This window comes from Hyposmocoma kahamanoa, unplaced genomic scaffold (genome assembly GCF_003589595.1).
Source record: "Hyposmocoma kahamanoa isolate Upper Pololo Valley unplaced genomic scaffold, ASM358959v1 78, whole genome shotgun sequence".
Lineage (NCBI taxonomy): Eukaryota > Metazoa > Arthropoda > Insecta > Lepidoptera > Cosmopterigidae > Hyposmocoma > Hyposmocoma kahamanoa.
Window position 1 is genome coordinate 11,065,467 of NW_020653945.1, and position 17,770 is coordinate 11,083,236.

The 17,770-nt window shown below is 35.1% G+C and overlaps 1 protein-coding gene across 1 annotated transcript; it reads right to left on the minus strand.

The window, feature by feature from the left end:
- Positions 1-13,063: 13,063 nt before the first annotated feature.
- On the minus strand, positions 13,064-17,011 carry LOC113233096 (bromodomain-containing protein 3-like). Its single transcript, XM_026468078.1, has 3 exons — positions 16,702-17,011; positions 16,041-16,187; positions 13,064-14,698 (listed from the first exon to the last, which is right to left on the minus strand). The coding sequence occupies exons 1-3, from the start codon at positions 16,775-16,777 to the stop codon at positions 14,592-14,594; spliced, it is 330 nt and encodes a 109-aa protein (XP_026323863.1). The 5' UTR covers positions 16,778-17,011; the 3' UTR covers positions 13,064-14,591.
- Between the last annotated feature and the right edge of the window lie 759 nt (positions 17,012-17,770).

Below are 17,770 nucleotides of genomic sequence, written 5' to 3' on the forward strand. Positions count from 1 at the left end.
CACATACAAGTAAAACCGCATTGAAGCGGTCCCTTACATGAGGAACATAGCGACCAAAAATTATCTGTATATTTTTTGTCATGAACGCTCGCTATTTACAATAATAATTTGTTTCTACACTTAAATCTAAGTACAGGTCGTCAGTTTGACACCAGTAGAGCTCCTTGTGAAAGAGTACATTTAGGGAAGTACTCCACCTTGCCTATTTCTGCCGCCAGTAATGTTAGTTAGCATTACTGTGTTCCGATTTCGAAGGGTGCTGGTGAAATTACAGGCACATAGGACTTAATTCTCAACTTATGTGTCAGGGTGACGGGCGCAGTGGCAATGCCCCTCTGATCTTTGCGATTTAAAGCTCTGAGTGGCACTGCAACAGGGTTCATCCCGTCACTTGATATTGTAAAAAAAAACAAATGAAATCATGTTTTAACATTAATCGTTGAATAGTAGCTTAGTTACAACATGTAAGTATTATACAAAACACTCCATGGTAGTACATACAAATAGAGTTTACCACAATACAATAAGCTAGCCACGATGCTAAAAGCACTTCATTTCCACTTTATGTACTTTAAATTTGTTCTTTAAGAACTTTAATCACAACCACTCCTCGTAATAATTAACCAGAAAACTCAACCCCACCCCAACGTGTAACTGTTTTAAACATTAAGTTTTAAAACTCAATCAGTTTCTCGTCTGAAGAAGTGTTATTGTTCAGCTACATAAATTTTCTCGTTGAACGAGGTCCCTTCTAGAAAGTTATAATTTCGAGCTATTTGACAACCAGCTACCCGGCTCCCCGGTTTGTTGGTCACGTTGCCGCAGGCCCAGTTATCTACACTTGCCTTTACACTATGAGTGAAGTATACATATTATTATTCTGAGAATCTGAGAAACAATTAACAAAGAAATTCGGCGTTCAAGTAATTCCGAAACATTAATGTTGAGTTTAAACCTATATAAACATTGTTAAGGGTAAAGGCTAGGGATTAAATAAATAATTAAAGCAAATATCCAAAAAAACTTCGGCAGTTCAGTTTGTGTTAAGCAAATTTAAATTCTGCTAGTCGAACGGACAATATTTTACCACAAGGTAACTTTGTTTCACCGACATTTTTATTAAAGCAGCAGATTTTGTCTTTTGGCGAGTGCGTTAATTCCGAGCAAACAGGAGCCCAAACCGCAGCCGCATCCGGCATACCAATAAGAGGCGTCCTAAAGGTAAACAGCAATTCGTCCAGACTCGCAGTCACCACGGACTAATTAAAAAGAGACGTGCCCTAAAAACGTCGACATTCAGCAATGCTTGGAAATTCAGCTAATTGGTCTTAGTCCGCTAACTTACGCCAAATAGAATAGGCAAAGTGGATGTAAAGTTTAGTCCTACAGGTATCACGCGACTTATACAAACATTAATGGGTATGTATGCAGATATGCATTCATTATAGAACACACGGCCGCAGTCATTCTAAAGTCTCTGTGTGCTAGTGTAGGGTAGGTTTACCGAAAATGGGAAGCTTTGAATAAGCTTTACAAATTACTATTTAACCGTTAAGGTATGGCAAGATTTTTGTTTCATGTCAAAATTATTTAGAATCATAATGTGTAACACGAATGCGTGGCGTTACTTCCTGACTTCTCTCCAACACTCTCTTCAATTCTACATCAGTCTCGCTATTCTAGTCACAAACACATCACACTGCGTCGGTACAGCGAGAGAGTTGAGGAGTGTAATCGCGTGAAAAATGAGCGAGTAAAACTCGCCTCCGATATTGTCACTGTTTGAACGATTTACAACAATGACCTACCAACGAATAGACGTCTGGTCCGCGCTTAAGTGTCCGAACCGAAAGAGTAACAAATCGCAAAAAGAGAAACAATCGCGTGTCAGTTTTGTTTGGTCGTACTGCAGAATGAAAACTTGTAAAAACTGCTCAAAGAAAGTGAAAAAAACGAGATTATGTATCATACTTTCAGTAAGTAATATGTTGTGTTGTCATGTGGTAATCATTTAAAAGTGTTATTTTATTTAGGAATATAGTATTTAATTTACATTTGAATTAATTGTAAATATAAATTACAGAAGCAATCAAATAATTAAAAAGTAGCTAATCGTCCTTTTCTTACACATTGCATGCGCAAAAGACAGGAATAGACCAATATCGTCAATTACATTTGATTAGGTTACAATATCAAGACATTGAAGGATTTAGAACAAAGATTCTATAGAGTCGCTTGTTATATTTTTGGAACGATTTTTTATTAAATGTTAGTAATAACTGACAAAATTTTATTGTACTCTTTTTACTGCATGGAATTACTTATCAGAAAACCGAATTTACATTTGGGCAACATAACGTTTGCTGGATATTTCATACTCATTGTGCACCGACAAATATTGTTATAAATTTTTTGACACTGCTTGAGCTCATTGTCCCCATTTGAGGACGGCATTATTTTCATATAAAATAAAATAAATTACTTTTTTTTTCATAATTTTCTCATAAGTAGGCTAGTTTCTAAAGGTTCATTAAATTAAAAAAAAATTTGGTTTTTTTAACATTGATTTGTATTTAGGCGTTAATGGGTTAAAACATACCTAAGACAAATGAACCTAAAACAAACTATTCTTTGCCATAAGCATCAAAAACACTCTGAAGTTTCGTTAAAATGGTTTTCGGAATTATGAAAAATTTGGGCAAACTGAATTGAAATGATAAAATTTTAAACATCGATTTACGGTTTTGTTCATTGACGACTCTGTCGCTTCATGATAATCTAGAAAATTATCGCTTGACAAGGAACTATTATCTCCTTTCCAAATTTCATTAAGTCTCTTCATACAGAAAGACACCATTCTTTTCACATTTATAATATTTGTACGGATATTTATACACCAACATTTTTAAGAGAATTTGTGCAATATTCTATATAATTTATATAAATAAATTAAATTTGAAAATAACGCTAATAACAATCTATCTCAGTCGCTAAGTACTGATCCTCACAAATATAAATGCTAGAGTCGACACGCCAAGAAGATTTGAGAATAAAAACTGTTAAACGCACTCTTATGTTCAACGTTTTCACTAGAAACTGTATATGGTGAATATTCAGAAATTCATTTGTTGCAAGCAAAAAAAGTAGGCTGTACTGTAGTAACACTACAATTTAAAGTGAATGTTTTAGTTTTTTTTTTTGTTATATTTCTTTACGTGTCACTACGTTTATATAGGTTAATACTGAACATTTTTTTCGTAGTTTTCGTATTAAGTCCGTCGTCCATTTGTTGGTAGGTTTACAAAATCTTTTTCTAACCCTTTAACCCTTTGTTTCTACGTATATTTTTTTTTACGTTATATTACGTTATATTTTTTCAAAGTACAGGATCCAGACTTGACATTTAAATTTAAATACAACTCTATGTCGCATGCGGTAAGAACTGTCGAAAGTGTCAAACCTGATGTGCCCTCGATGTGTATGAATATCTGTGTTTAATTGGTACAACCACATTTCAGCTAGTTCTCGTTGTTGTGACAAACAATATCAGAAAACAAAATGTTAGAAATGTGTAATTTAAATAATTTTAAAGAAAACAAACGGATGCCATCAATCGATGTATATAGAACTAAAAATTAACTAAGCTACTTTTTTAACCGACTTCAAAAAAAGGAGGAGGTTCTCAATTCGACTGTACTTTTTTTGTATGTATGTTACGCAATAACTCCGGTATTTGTGAACCGATTTTCATGATTTTTTTTTCGTTGGAAAGAGGGTACCTCTATAGTGGTCCCATTTCATTTTGAAGAACATCATTCACCTCTAAGGGTTTATATTAAGGAAGGGTAATTCATTTTTATAAATAGCGCCTAAATTTTACTTAAATAGCAATTATTTTAATGCTTGGTTTTGCTATTCTCCAATTCAAGGCGTTTTTATCTCTCAATATAGTTTGAGTAGTGAGAACCGATTTTTATTACGTCCTGTGTCAAGTCCTGTGTAGTGGCGAACTAAACATATTTCCACGTACTTTTGAGGTGGGCTTTTTTAGTACTCTGTACTGAGATTATTATTATTCTGCTGTACTAAACAAAAATACTCGCATTTTTAACTTGAAGACGATAACCAAGTATATGTGCACACTTTTTCTTATAACCTGTACAGAAATTTGGTACAGGTGTAACAAAAATTTTAATTGTTATAACGTTTAAATTTCTGACTAAAGTTGTGCGATTTCATTGATACTTCGCTCGTATGTATATCGTCTTCTTTAACACGAATGAACCGAATTTGGAAACATGTCAGAAAAAGTTCTTATAGGTACAGTTGAATTTAGAATATAATATTCTGATATATTGTTATGTAAATAATCTTCATTTAGAAACATTTTAAGTTACGTCCTATCTAAATAAGGGATCTCTTAACAGATATAAACGTAAATAAGCATTAAATTAGTCAAATTTATGTTTTTTTTTATAAATTTATGTCGATATATTTCTCTTCTTAAACCTCGCATTGGTGGGTTGTATAATAAACCCAAAAACTGTACATCAAACGTGTACCTCTAAATGTGTTTTGTCCGTGCGCAATGAAATATTTACGCCGTTTGTACGGAATACAACATAAACTGTTTACGCGAGTGTAAAGGTAGGTACGGGTTTAAGTTCTCATTTCAAAAGCGGTTAGCAGGTCATAAAGTTAAATGTGTGAAGGTTGCGGCTAGGAGACGTCAACGCCATAGCCAAAGCTTTCTAAACGCTAGTAAAAGATCTGCTACAGAGGTTTGGACTAACATCCGAATTACAAATAAGCTTCCTTGAAGCTTGAGCTTTGCCCTCTTCATTTTAAGTGGTTGCATGACATTTTATTAATATTTACGTAAGAAGATAAGCGTCGCACAAACTACTTTTATTATAGAAAATAGACCGAAGTAGAAGTGTAAAACCGTTATCCTTTCCTAATTATTAATAAAATTATAAGACCTCTGACATATCACTTATTCGGATATTATGCTACCTAAATGACTAAACAAGCGTTATTAAGAACCACGATGGGTTAAGTCATTCTTAGTAGAAAATGTATGTCGCGCGTTGCATTTGAGGAGCCAACCGAGGATCGATTTCTGATGCTTTTAAAAATAGAGAAAATATTACATACTCTCGATTTCCCAAATATCGCACCTTTTAAAAATAAACTTCAAAAGACTTTTAACTTTATGTGTTATGACCAGGGATCGGAATAGGTAGACTTTTTTACCTAAACTTCGAGGAACATAGACAGAAAATGGAGACTGCCTTTCGACAATATTTTTTAGTTCCTGGACCTTTTCGAGTTTCGGGAAATCCCTTAAGAACATTAAAAATTGATGTAATTGGAGACAGGCAGGTACACTATATTTATCTTAACTTTGCATAACGACTAAAAAGTGGTTGAAAAACCAAATACAAAGACACGACGCAAGCACATAGACAAATTCGTGAGGTCCGCTGGTTCGTTCCGTGGCTTAGTTGGTATATAGCGTCTGCCACGGTAAGCTAGAAGACGTCGGTTCGAATCCGGCCGGATCGAAGGAATTTTTTCTGAGTGTTCGATCTTTGTATTAATAATTATAACAAACTAGTGGAGTAATTTCACAAAAAATAATTTAATATCAATTCAATAAAAATTTAAAACTTAATTTCTTATCTTTGACTACTAGGAGCAAATCAATTCTGTGCTTTGTAACTGATAAATTACACATCACGCAATCATATATGGTTTGACCTACCGCCTCTCAAGCAAAGGCCGTGGATTCGAATCCGGACCTTTGGCATAGGACCTAAACCTTCGCCTAAAAGGAGACCCGTGCCCAGTAGTGGGACATATAAATAGGTTGATGATGATGATGATGATGATAAAATTACACATTAACGCATCACGCATTTTATGCCACATTTTATGAATGTTTGATAAAAAATTGTATACATATGTTGTATTTATTCATGTGGCTTGAGCAGAGTTGCCAAGGTAGCAAATACTTTTTATAGGACCCACTTCACAATCCTCTCAAGATCCCTTATTACCACAAAACCTACGTAAACCATGGTAAGGTTTGAAAAAAAATATTTAAAAAAACTAACCAAAGAATCAATGAATGAACGAAGGAACTAACGAATGAATTCTTCATATTCATATCTTAGTTGCGTAGACATCTTGTATCATTTAGCCATTTTTATATCTAGGCCACAGCTCTGCGACACAAATACGAGTATGTATCTTGCCGTCTTTGCTCCTCTCTCCACAGCAAACCCATATTTACCCTTTTACACATGACGTCTTACTTTTTAGTCTGAAAGAGAGCTACTTCGAATTTCTACTTCTGTTTCAAATCCTTCATAATCGTCACTGACCAAATTGTTGGATTAAGCCTTCTATTTTCACACACACAAAATGTGCCGTGACTTAAAAAACGGTACGAGACTGGGCAAAAGATATTCCATCACAAATTAAAGTACATTGTATCCTTAATAAGAGCATTATGGTATTACATTTCCACTACAATGCAACACAAAAGCCTAAAAATAGGAACAAAAGCCTTATATAAAAGTCGTCGCAACAAGTCTAATATAAAAAGTAAAGAATTTTTCAGTAAACGGAACTTAAAAATTAGAAATGTAGTGTTAGCGATAAATGGCTAAAAATGCCTTGCATTTTTCTTAAAAAGGCGATTTGTATAGAAAAAAAACGCGTGTTAAAGACATCAAAGATATAGGACAGGTAAGATGGGGAAACGACGATGTTTTCAGATAAGATTGTAGTGTACGAAACGGTAGGGGAGACTCGCGATATATTGCCGTGTCACTCCGCTTTGATGATAAAGCTGTTTGTCACGATGGCAATTTACTCTATTTTACTCGGCTCTGTTTCGTTTCACTACAACAGTCTGAACAAAGGAGAGTACATAAAGCAATTGGAACATACCGACCAGTAGGTATGTATGAATATCTACAACATCGTATGTGTTAATTAAATCCGCCTTTACTGATATCCATCTCACAGATGGCACTACGTCATAAAAACGTTAAAAAACAAACAAAGATCTGCAACAAGTATATAGAAAAATTCGTAAAGTCCGGTGGTTCGTTCCGTGGCTTAGTTGGCATAGCATCTATCACGGTTTGCAAGAAAACGTCGATTCGAATCCGGTCAGATCGATGGACTTTTTTCTAAGTGTTCGATCTTTGTTATTAATAAATAATTATAACAAACTAGTCGAGCAATTTCACAAATAATAATTGAATATCATGGTAGTAAAACATGATGACATTCAATAAAAACTTGAAAATTATAATGATATCTATCTTGTTAATAGAATTTTGTCAGTAGATTATAACAATAGGATAACTTTATACATTCAGAATATTTCTAGAGAAACCAAAGAAATAATGTACAATATGACGTACGAGGAACCAAATTTTTTAAACATAACAAAATATGTATATAATATTTTCCCTTGTTTATTATCATAAGTACGGTCACCGGCGAAAATATGGTCGGACCTTTTGTTACACAATGTTCAAGTAAATAATCTTCCTTAGTTACGCATCAGTTGATCAGAGAATTTCGAATACGTAGGGAATTGCCATAAAAACACTTTCTTATTTCTGTGTATACACAATAAAACTAAAGAAAAGAAATTCGATAAAAAGATGAAAGAAGTCAAAATATCCAAAATTTGAATCAAATATGTAAGGAAAGCCGTGCAAATACTCGCAGGTGTTTCGAGAGCTTTTGTTTGCCAGTGACGCTGTCGCAGGAACTGTAATGTAATACGTCCCTCTAACACCCTCAATATCGACATGTTTGTCTTAAGTTGCAAAAGGAGGGATAGGGAACGCGGAATGACGCCTATTTATGGCCCTGATCGTGGACGTTTTTAGGGTTCGTTCTTCATGCCATATCAACCATATACGAGAAACGTTAGCTGATCGTTGAAACGTTATAATAAACCTGACATAAAACATAAAAATAACATATTAGAAATCCACTTCTAGGTATGAATTGCGAATAAAAATGTTTGATTGCACAAAGTGACCGAAAAAACTGCTGAAGTAAATAATCACAACACAAAATCAGTGCGCAACATTAGCTGAACCCCTTATTTGTTTATGGACTCTATGGAATGGACTTTGCCGACTTTTTTATTTCATAGAGGAGGTTCGATATCTATTTGTTTTGAGATAGAAATGGTCAGTTAACGAGAAATGGGCGGTGAAGGATGGAGTAAAGTTTGGAGGTCATTATAAATTTAGGACATCCCTTGTCATAGTGAGGCACATTTTTTCTAAACGCATATGGGTGTGAGTCTAATTCCTGGACTGTAAAATCATTAAATTTTGAGTAGGAAAGGTCTTTAAATACATTGCGGTCAACTTTGAACCAGCAAAACTTCTACGATACGATTAAGCAAACCCAGACCCAACTTTTATATTTTAGGAATTTTCGACTGTTAATTTAAAGAAAACAACTGAATTAATTTCAGTTGTTTTCAAAACAACAATATATGTTTCTATAACAATTACTGATAATTTATATTACAGGTGTAATCACAGTCAGATCTACTTTCATTGTTGACAATCTCATTCTGACCTAAAAGACATTTGATATCCTTAAAGTGTGAAACACACTGAAATCGGGTGCGGGACGGGCGCGGGTCGGCTCGGGACCGCAGCGGGTCTAATTCCCGTCCCGTACGCCTGTCGTCGTGCGCCCGTCCCACGCGCCTGTCGTCGTGCGCCCGTCCCGCGCCCACGCTCGGTGTGTTGTCGTCCTTATAGTACACGGAATTAGACTCGCCGTGGTCCCAACCCGACACGCACCCGACCCGCACCCACTCTCTGTGTTTCACGATTTAATGTTGTGATAGAAATGTTTCGAAAACCATCTTTCTATAGCCATAGGTCGTATATACATACATGTTCACTTGTCTGGGATGAAGATTTATCTATGTCAAGATTGTATCAGATTAAGAAATTAATACAAAAGATAATAATGTCAAAAACAAATGAGGTTGGTATATTCTTGCGAAGCCAATTCATTTACTAAATATTTACAAGCAAGCTCGTAGGAGATAAAAGGCGTCCTATCGCACAAGCAGATTACATGTCAACATAAATATTAGGCAAGGCTACAATGACACCGCTCTGCTGTTTCAGTTCTGACAAAATGTTGGTTTACCGGAAAGGAGGAAAACCAGCCGACTTTGACCGATTTATTAGCACAACTAACATTATGTTTGGTCCATTCCACTCAGCAAAGTTCAGCGGGGTGGAGACCACCGCTTATTGCTACGTTTTTTGCTAGCCCCTCGGTAATAAGTACCGTACAGTTCATAACTTATCTGAATGGTTATGGCTCGCGGCTATTTACAGGACCTCAAACGAAACTTAGAATTCCGTCACGGTTCTTGAAATAAATATCTTGAATTACAGTAAATTATGTATGTACATCATAGCACGAAACAAATATATCTACAGGTACAGTCACTGTGTTAGGTACACAGTGGCAGTATTTTATTATTATAATTCAATGTAATTTATAATATTTATCTCGAATAAGTTCATTGCATACAAAATATGCTTTTAAACTTTCGCGTTGCATTATATCAACATGTCAAAAGGGAAATAAACGCGACAAATCGAATGACTTGATTGAAGTCAGCCCGTGACCACGCCCTGTGCACCATGGCCAAAACGTCGGGCTAATATGTAGATGTAAAAATACCAATTAAATCTATTTTGCTGCGTTTAGACCCCGTTTGTAATGTCAGTATAATTGCATGCGGCAAACTAGAAAATATAAAACTCCATACTAACAAGATGTCACTCTGAAATAGGAGTACTTGTGCAAACGAGCACTGAAGGTAAACAGATTTAACGTAGCTACAGTTTAGTAACGGACTACGGTGACATGTCTGATAGAATTTACTCGAATTTACTAACTATTTCGAGATCAGAACTGCCGTGAACCTAATAAAAAGCCAAACACATTTAGCACGGTTCGGGTCACCTCTAAATGATAAATACAAACGAAGGAGAGAAAATTCAATTACAAAATTACAGTTACACCTACGTGATCTACGAGGCTCTCACAATGACGGACTCGACTTTTTCAGATGTTTATTTGGGTCGAGTCTCCAGCATACGTGAAAACTTCCCCCGCGTCACAGTATTACTTTGCAAATATTGACGATTTCGAAGTATCTCCTAGATTATATTATCATCGGCTAACGAATTTTCTTCTATATGGCACAACCGCAGCAAACTTCTCTATGGAGATCCGAAGTCAAGAGTTCTTAACTGTGTTTGCTCTTTTTCAGAATTTCATTAAACAAAGTTGTTAGGATATTTCGTTTCGTATAGTAAATATATGTTTACTACTGTGTCTAGTTAGTTAGTCTCCTGACGGCATTGCATAGAATAAACATGGTTCTAAGTAAACACGCATTCGATCCAATTTGCCTAAGAGAAACATTTTATTTAATATACTTAGGCCCAAATCGCCGGTACTGTAAAGTAGTTACGTCGTGACAAGAAAATGGAGTGCTAATTTATCAACATGCTAAATATATTGCGACTCATACAAGATTTGTTGTTTTGTTATTGTCTTTAAAGTTATAGGCCACCGCGGCCATACTTTCGTTGGCAACGATTTTGTTTACAATTTATTAACCTGCTATAATATTTATTATTTCAGCAAATGCTATGTTTTTTTCATTTGAATACATGATTCAAAATACCTAGTAAAAATATTAAATATATCGAGTGCGATAAAGACAAATGAAATAAATAATACAGGAGCTGGTAAAGTTGATAATAAATTGAGTAACGTGTCCTGGATACAACATTGACAACATTTAGCCACTTACTTCGGAAATAATTTTCTATTAAAATCTTACAACATTTTTACTCTCACGATTAGATTAACACAATGTATACGTCATGTACGCAAATTCGCGTTTGAGCAGTTTTATTAATTTCAATTTGTAATTTGTAGCGTAACACGATCAATCACTGTGTGTTCCATTTTCCTATGTATGTTTGATTTATGAAATTATACTTCAGGGAAGCGGAATAAGAAAGTTCATAAAATCAAGTATATAGGCAAATCATTTCGAAGGACTAGGTTTCAGACGAAGAAATTAAATTCGAATTCATGAATAAATATGTACTTTATTAGCTTCTCTACAGCTAAAAACTTACACAATTTAGCCTAATTATAATAACTTAAATACTATACGTATCTAGAATAGCTAGTAATACAAGCATTGATCCATTAAATAATAATTACGTTTCTTTTTCGTCCATTTTCAAGTAAAATTGAGTCTGTATTGGCATTACATTTACGAAAATACGGTGATGTCAAGAGGAAATAAAATTCTGCACCTATCGCGTCCCAAAGTAGACCCTATTACGATGTTCGTATCGCAGCAACAACTCTTCCACTAAATGAGGTTTCGTACATAGACGACATTTGTATTTTGGCTAAGCTTACGGTTCGATGTTTGGTGCTTAAAAGACACAACTCAAAACGATACGATTGGAAGTGAACCTTAATTATATTATTATCATTATAATTTATGACGCATTACCATATTATTTGCGATTTTTTAAATTACATTATTACCATTATGATTTATAAAGCATTGCTAAATGATTTTTGGTGTTCTTACGGAAAAAGGCACAACTCAAAACTATAACGATGATGATTTTAGAAGTAAACTTGAATTATAGAATTACATAATATACCACATATTAATACGGTTAGATTTATTTTCATGTTGTTGTTAGCATTATCGTTATCGGCGTAGTAACAGCGTAGTGATGTCTAATGTGAGCGTTAGGTTAAAAATAATTATGAAGCAACATTTCATAATTATTTCATTTTCAGTTCATTATTAGTTACAAATTACATTTTCAAGACTTTCTATGCAACAGATGTTTGAATCTGCTGGGCAAGTAGAATATAGAGTATAACCCCCACACGGCGACTGTTAGCAGCGATGCAAACGCGCTTTATAGGCGATTGCATCGATTCATACGCGCAATTGTATCGATACAAACGCGCGATTGTATCGATACAAACGCGCGATTGCATCGATCCAATCGCCTATACATGTAGCGATAGACGTGTAGCGATGCAGTCGCGCTCTTGCATCGCGTTTGCGTCGCTGCTTAAAATCGCGCGTGTGTGTAAAGATAGATTTTTTATTTCTTCGCTTTATTCAACATATTCGCTGCCGTGACATAATTCAATTAAACTGCTATTTCCAATTCATATGAAAAATTTTGTTGTTGACCGTTTTTATTAAATTCAGAGAAAATCTAGTTAAAAATTATAGGACGAGCGATCTTTATCACTCGCTCTTCATTACATCAATTTTTACCGGGTATAATAGAAGAAGTTAAAAATGAGGTGAGCGACTCCTGACGTACTTAAAATAAATGATTTTATATTTGTGATTTATACTTCTGCACATGTGGAATGTTGTACATTATCTTAATTATGTATCTAGTTATTTAGTCTGTGGCGTAAAAAGTTTTATTAATTTATTTTCTTTTTTTTTCTTGGTTATATTGATAATTTCCTATTATTCTTTCCTGTAAGTATCTAAACTGAGAATTACTCCTCTAAGAGCACAAAAGTTAGCGTCGACACGGCTTGAACTTGTATCAGCAATACAAACGCGCTTTTGTGAAGCACTAGCGATTTATAGACTTATTGCATCGATGCCGTCGTTTATGGTGAATATAAGTCGCGCGTGTGTGTAAAGGTAGACGGTTAGCTACTACATCGCTACGGAAAGTCGCCGTGTGTAACCGCCCTTAAATGCATCTAAAAGCGCACCATACATCAATAAACTTAAGGTGGACTTTCAATTACTTTCAAATAAATTCTAGTTTTAATCAAAATGGCATCTTAAACTCATGGAGGCATGGTGGCTTTACGTCTCGTAAAGCGCCACTTCCAATCGGAAGTGGCGCTTTACGAGACTCTAATCCTATTATTTTAAAGTAAAATTCAGTACTACCTAATGAAGACCCTACTAAGTCGGAAATATCACGTGGATGTGATTTTCAAAGATGTATTAAGATTGGGTTGACATTTAGTGTTTGTTTTATTTAAATCGGTCTTCAAAAAAAAATAATATGTCAATGTTAAATTGCATTGCTCGCGCTTTGGACGTTCCGCATACACAGTCGAAACGAAGTGCGTGCGCTGACCAATATACGTGAAAATAGCGTAGGTATACTATAAAAATATTACTTAACACTACTTACATAATAGTCCGGGACACGATAAACCTATACAAATCTTTTAAGCCAAAATAGCGTTTTTTATTTTACAAATTAAATGGAAGCTATAGGTTATCTTTAAGTATACTCATTAGGTATGTACAATATTTATTATTGCTTAAAGAATTAATTTGTCATGTAGGTAATTTCATGAAGATAAGATTTTTACAGCATGTTATTTGGCCGCATAGTTTAGGAGGCAGGTACGTAGGTGATACTTATTAGCGCACAGCATGTTTACAATATAATCCAAGTTTTTCAATCATAATCACTGGTGAAATAAAAAAACCGAATTGATATCAACACGTCATATTCTTTTTTCTTTGTTTTGTTTAGTGACATGAGATGTTAGGCCTATACATATAGTAGAATGTTTATTTATTTTATTTTTACTTTAAAGCTACCAGCCCTCCTATCTACACTGCCTATGAGTTATAGCCCTCTCTGTAGTTGCCTTTTGTCGTAATATTACAGCATAATTATATAGACAATGGTACACTTTGAAAAAAAGTACTTATACATATAAGGCGGTCCAGTCCAAAGTGTAAGATTTAGCTAATATTTGGTGCAAGTTGAACTCACCTTGAAATGCTCCCTTTATCTGCGGATTGACACAAATGGTCTGCAATCGCTATAGCATATATACAAGTCTCTATAGGTATCCAATAATGGATGATACTTTAAAGCAAGCGCTACCACCGTTTTTAGCATTTCCGGATATTGTACATAGATTTTAAGTTTTTAAATCTGTATTTTTTGTTGTTATTTCACAAGACTAATGCAATGATCTTAGGTAATATAAAAACAGACCGAGACTATACTGTGCAATGCAACTTGTGAACAGTACACAGATAGAATGATTCTAGGGCATGTATACCTAAAATCTTAAAGTTGAATGTTATTTTGCTTAAAACATCACTATCTTATTCCATAAAAGTTAAATAACTGTTCTGAATTGAAATTATTTACAGTATGTAATTTTAATAAGCAAATTTTATTTTATATACAAATACCTGAGTAAATACATACTAAGTATACTTAAACATGTATTAAAAAAGAAATATACTTCTGGAGCACAAAAAAAAAACAAATATTCCGTAATACAAGTCCCGCATAGGTACATATCTTAAAGGCACTACTATAAATTTTTTATAAATATATTAAACTTCTTACAAATAAACACACTTAATAAAACCTACATACCTATGATATAATTGATAATATAATTACTATAGTAGGTACTTATCTAATGCACGGTTATCGCTGCGGACTGTTTCTGTTTTCCTGCAAGCCCCTGTCATTGTCAAATTCCCCCTCTTCATCCGAATGCTTGGGTGAAGTGTTGCTTAAAGCCTCAAGGCTCTCTACAAAAAAAAACAAATCATAAAGTCTTACTCATACTGGAGCTTCTGCTGTCCACCCTTACCAAATGGAAGATCAGTCCAATAACTAGAACACTTGTGTCCAAGAACTTAGTTCTCGATGAACTTCTACTTATGGCTTGCTACATACAATATGTGTTATGAAACCTTGTACAGGATTTTATTCATGTGAATCTAATGAGAATTAGGCATCATCAGTAATAATAATGTGCCAGGTAACCACACCTATTACCAGTAGGGTTAGCACAACAAGGCGCGACTTGCGCGAGAGCGACATAAAGCGCGAGATGTCTATACGAGAATAACAGTATCTCGCGTTTTATGTCTGTCGCTTTCGCGCAAATCACGCCCTTTAATGGTAGCCCTACTGGTCTCAAACTAGACAACTCCCTGCACTAGGAGTACTAGAGCAATAGATTTCACTATGGGGCTCTACCGAAAACACCCATAATAGAAGTAGTGTAGAAAACGATTATCACTAATTTCAAGCTTCTTACAAGGGTATGACTTCTTTTTATTTTCCCGATATTTCGGAACGGTTGCACGCTCCATGGTCACGGGTTGACTGGACGGCGGTAGATGACAGCTTTAAAGGCAGAGAGACATATCTGTCTACCTTCTTGCGCTGTCGACGACTAGTACCTTCACCGCGATTTGCTGTGGCATTACCATTGTCACTCATTTTTTTTCACAAACCACACTCCCTGTGTCAACACTCGAAACTGAACTATGCAACTCGATCCAGTGGTTAATGTCAGTCTGTGTGAGGTGTTGTGTTATAGGCGAGTTCTGTGCATCATTGTTTTTTACTGCTCGGATGTGTTCCTTCATATGATCGACAATTGTACATTTAGCCTGACTGATATATGAGCTCCCACAACGGCAGTTCACTTTATAGACAAGAATTAAAGTAAAGGAAGGCGGTCTTTTAGTGAACGTAACATTTTTCCTATTTTGGTCAAGGGCATGAAAACAGTTTTATGGAAAACTTCCTTAGTAACCTGCCTATTTTATCTGTCACCCCTTGTACGATGAAGGTAGTAGTTGTCGACAGCGCAAGAGGGTAGACAGATATGTTTGCTCTTAAAGCTGTCATCTGCCGCCATCTAGTCAACCCGTGACCATGAAACGAGTAACCATTCCGAAATATATAAAAAGAAGTCACAATGTGGTAAGAAGCCTGAAATTAGTGATAATCATTTATTGAATAACCACAAAAGCCTTAAAATATATGTAGTGTAAAAGTAGAGATAGGTAGAAGGTTAACCCACTTTTTAAACTTTTGATAATTTATGTTACGAACCATGTTACCATTACAACTTACCAATTTGCAAAGTATTTATAACATGATTTTTCAGCAGCTGCAGAGTTGTTGGGTTCATATTCTCGAAGTCCAGCTCAACTTCATCACCAGCAGCTTGAGGAGGTTCATTCTGTCGGACTATTTCTGCTGCCTCAATCAAACTTGGGCCTATAAAGGTTTTTTGGTTATATTGATTTTACTTAAGGGAATAGGTGACAGGATAAACAAGTCATGGGCCTGATGGTAAACACACCTGTTCAAGCAGGTGCAGTGCCACTCAGTACTTCAAATCGCAAAGATCTGAGGGTTACTACCACTGCACCCATCAGTGTGAGACATAAGTTGACAAATCCCACCCCTGTAATTTCACCAGCACACTTACCCTTCAAATCGGAACGCAGTAATACTCACATTACCGTTTGGAGGCAGAAATAAGTAAGGTGGCAGTAGTGCCCAGGATGAAGTCTTTCACAAAGAGCTCTACTGCTACTAATCTCTCAAACCTAAGTGACATTCAGCTGCTCTCTTGTTCTATGACTAGCAAATACACAGAGCACTACAAGCATTGAAATAAGATTATCGTACGAGAAAAACAATTTTGAATTACAATTGAATACCTACAGAGACAGGTAACTAACTAGGAACTCCTCGGCAATTATTTTGAAAACCATGACTCACTTACCCATCAGCATATTGATTCCAAGCGAGAGAAGAGTCTTCTCTTTATATGACATCGGTTTGTTCTGTTCTTCGCCCATTTTTGTGTAGATAGAAATTAATCTAAGATTTCTTTATAGGTTATATTCTCACGAATAAATCTCGTTATTTTAGAATTCGTTAAAGTAAAGAATGTTTTTTCACTAACCTTCGTAATTAACGATTACTTAATATAAATTGTCTCTGCAACTAATTCTCTATTTGTTTACAAATTTTTAGGCAAATAGTACACTTTTCCAGCGTAAAATGACAGCTTGTCAAAATGACAAACCAGCGCAGCCAGCTTACTATTCGTTGATTAACGAATATCGTTCGGAAATTTAGCGCGAATTTTAAAATGGCAGAGACAGTTGCAATTCAAAGGTTCTTGGCGATGCAAACGCGCAACTGTATCGATGCAGTCGCATAGTGTCGAACCAATAAAAACGTACATCGCGTTTGCATCGCGATTATATCGCTGCTTAAGTCACGTGTGTACCTACGCAAAGGTAGATACAAATCGACGATTAGCGATTTCATCACTACTGCATCAAACTACTGTTGGGTAATTTTCAGAGAAATGTCAAATAGTGGAAATATTTCTGGAAAAATTCCCGACAAATAGCTCGTGTTATGTTCTGCCTATATAAATATTACTTTAGATTTTATTGTACTGAAAGAAAAGAATCGTGGCAGCATAAGTTGATCAAATTTCATTAAAATGTCTAAAATTGACTAATTTTTTATTTTTATTATTTAATGCTGAGTGACATGATCGTTGACGTTGATCTACCAAAAACTCAGTTTCTATAAGAATGATTTATTCTATTGGAAGAAAAAATCGGGACTGAAGAAGTTGATCAAATTTTACAAAATGTTATTCATTTTGTATGATTTTTTTTATTAAGTACGTAATCTAACTTACACGTTTCATTGTTGTGGGTACACATTCTGTTTGAAGACAGTTCAAATCAATCGTGATCGCGATCCTTTCATTTGCTCGTCTGGCAATAACAAGTAGTACCTACCTAAAAATTAACAAAGTTTGCAAGAGT

What these genes read in the sequence shown, in the direction of transcription:
- LOC113233096 (XM_026468078.1), bottom strand. Translation starts at nt 16,777, where the DNA reads ATGGGCGAAGAACAGAACAAACCGATGTCATATAAAGAGAAGACTCTT. An exon ending in TGGAATCAATATGCTGATGG is followed by an intron (nt 16,188 to 16,701) that starts GTAAGTGAGTCA and finishes AAACCTTTATAG; the next exon opens with GCCCAAGTTTGATTGAGGCA. An exon ending in TATAAATACTTTGCAAATTG is followed by an intron (nt 14,699 to 16,040) that starts GTAAGTTGTAAT and finishes TTTTTTTTGTAG; the next exon opens with AGAGCCTTGAGGCTTTAAGC.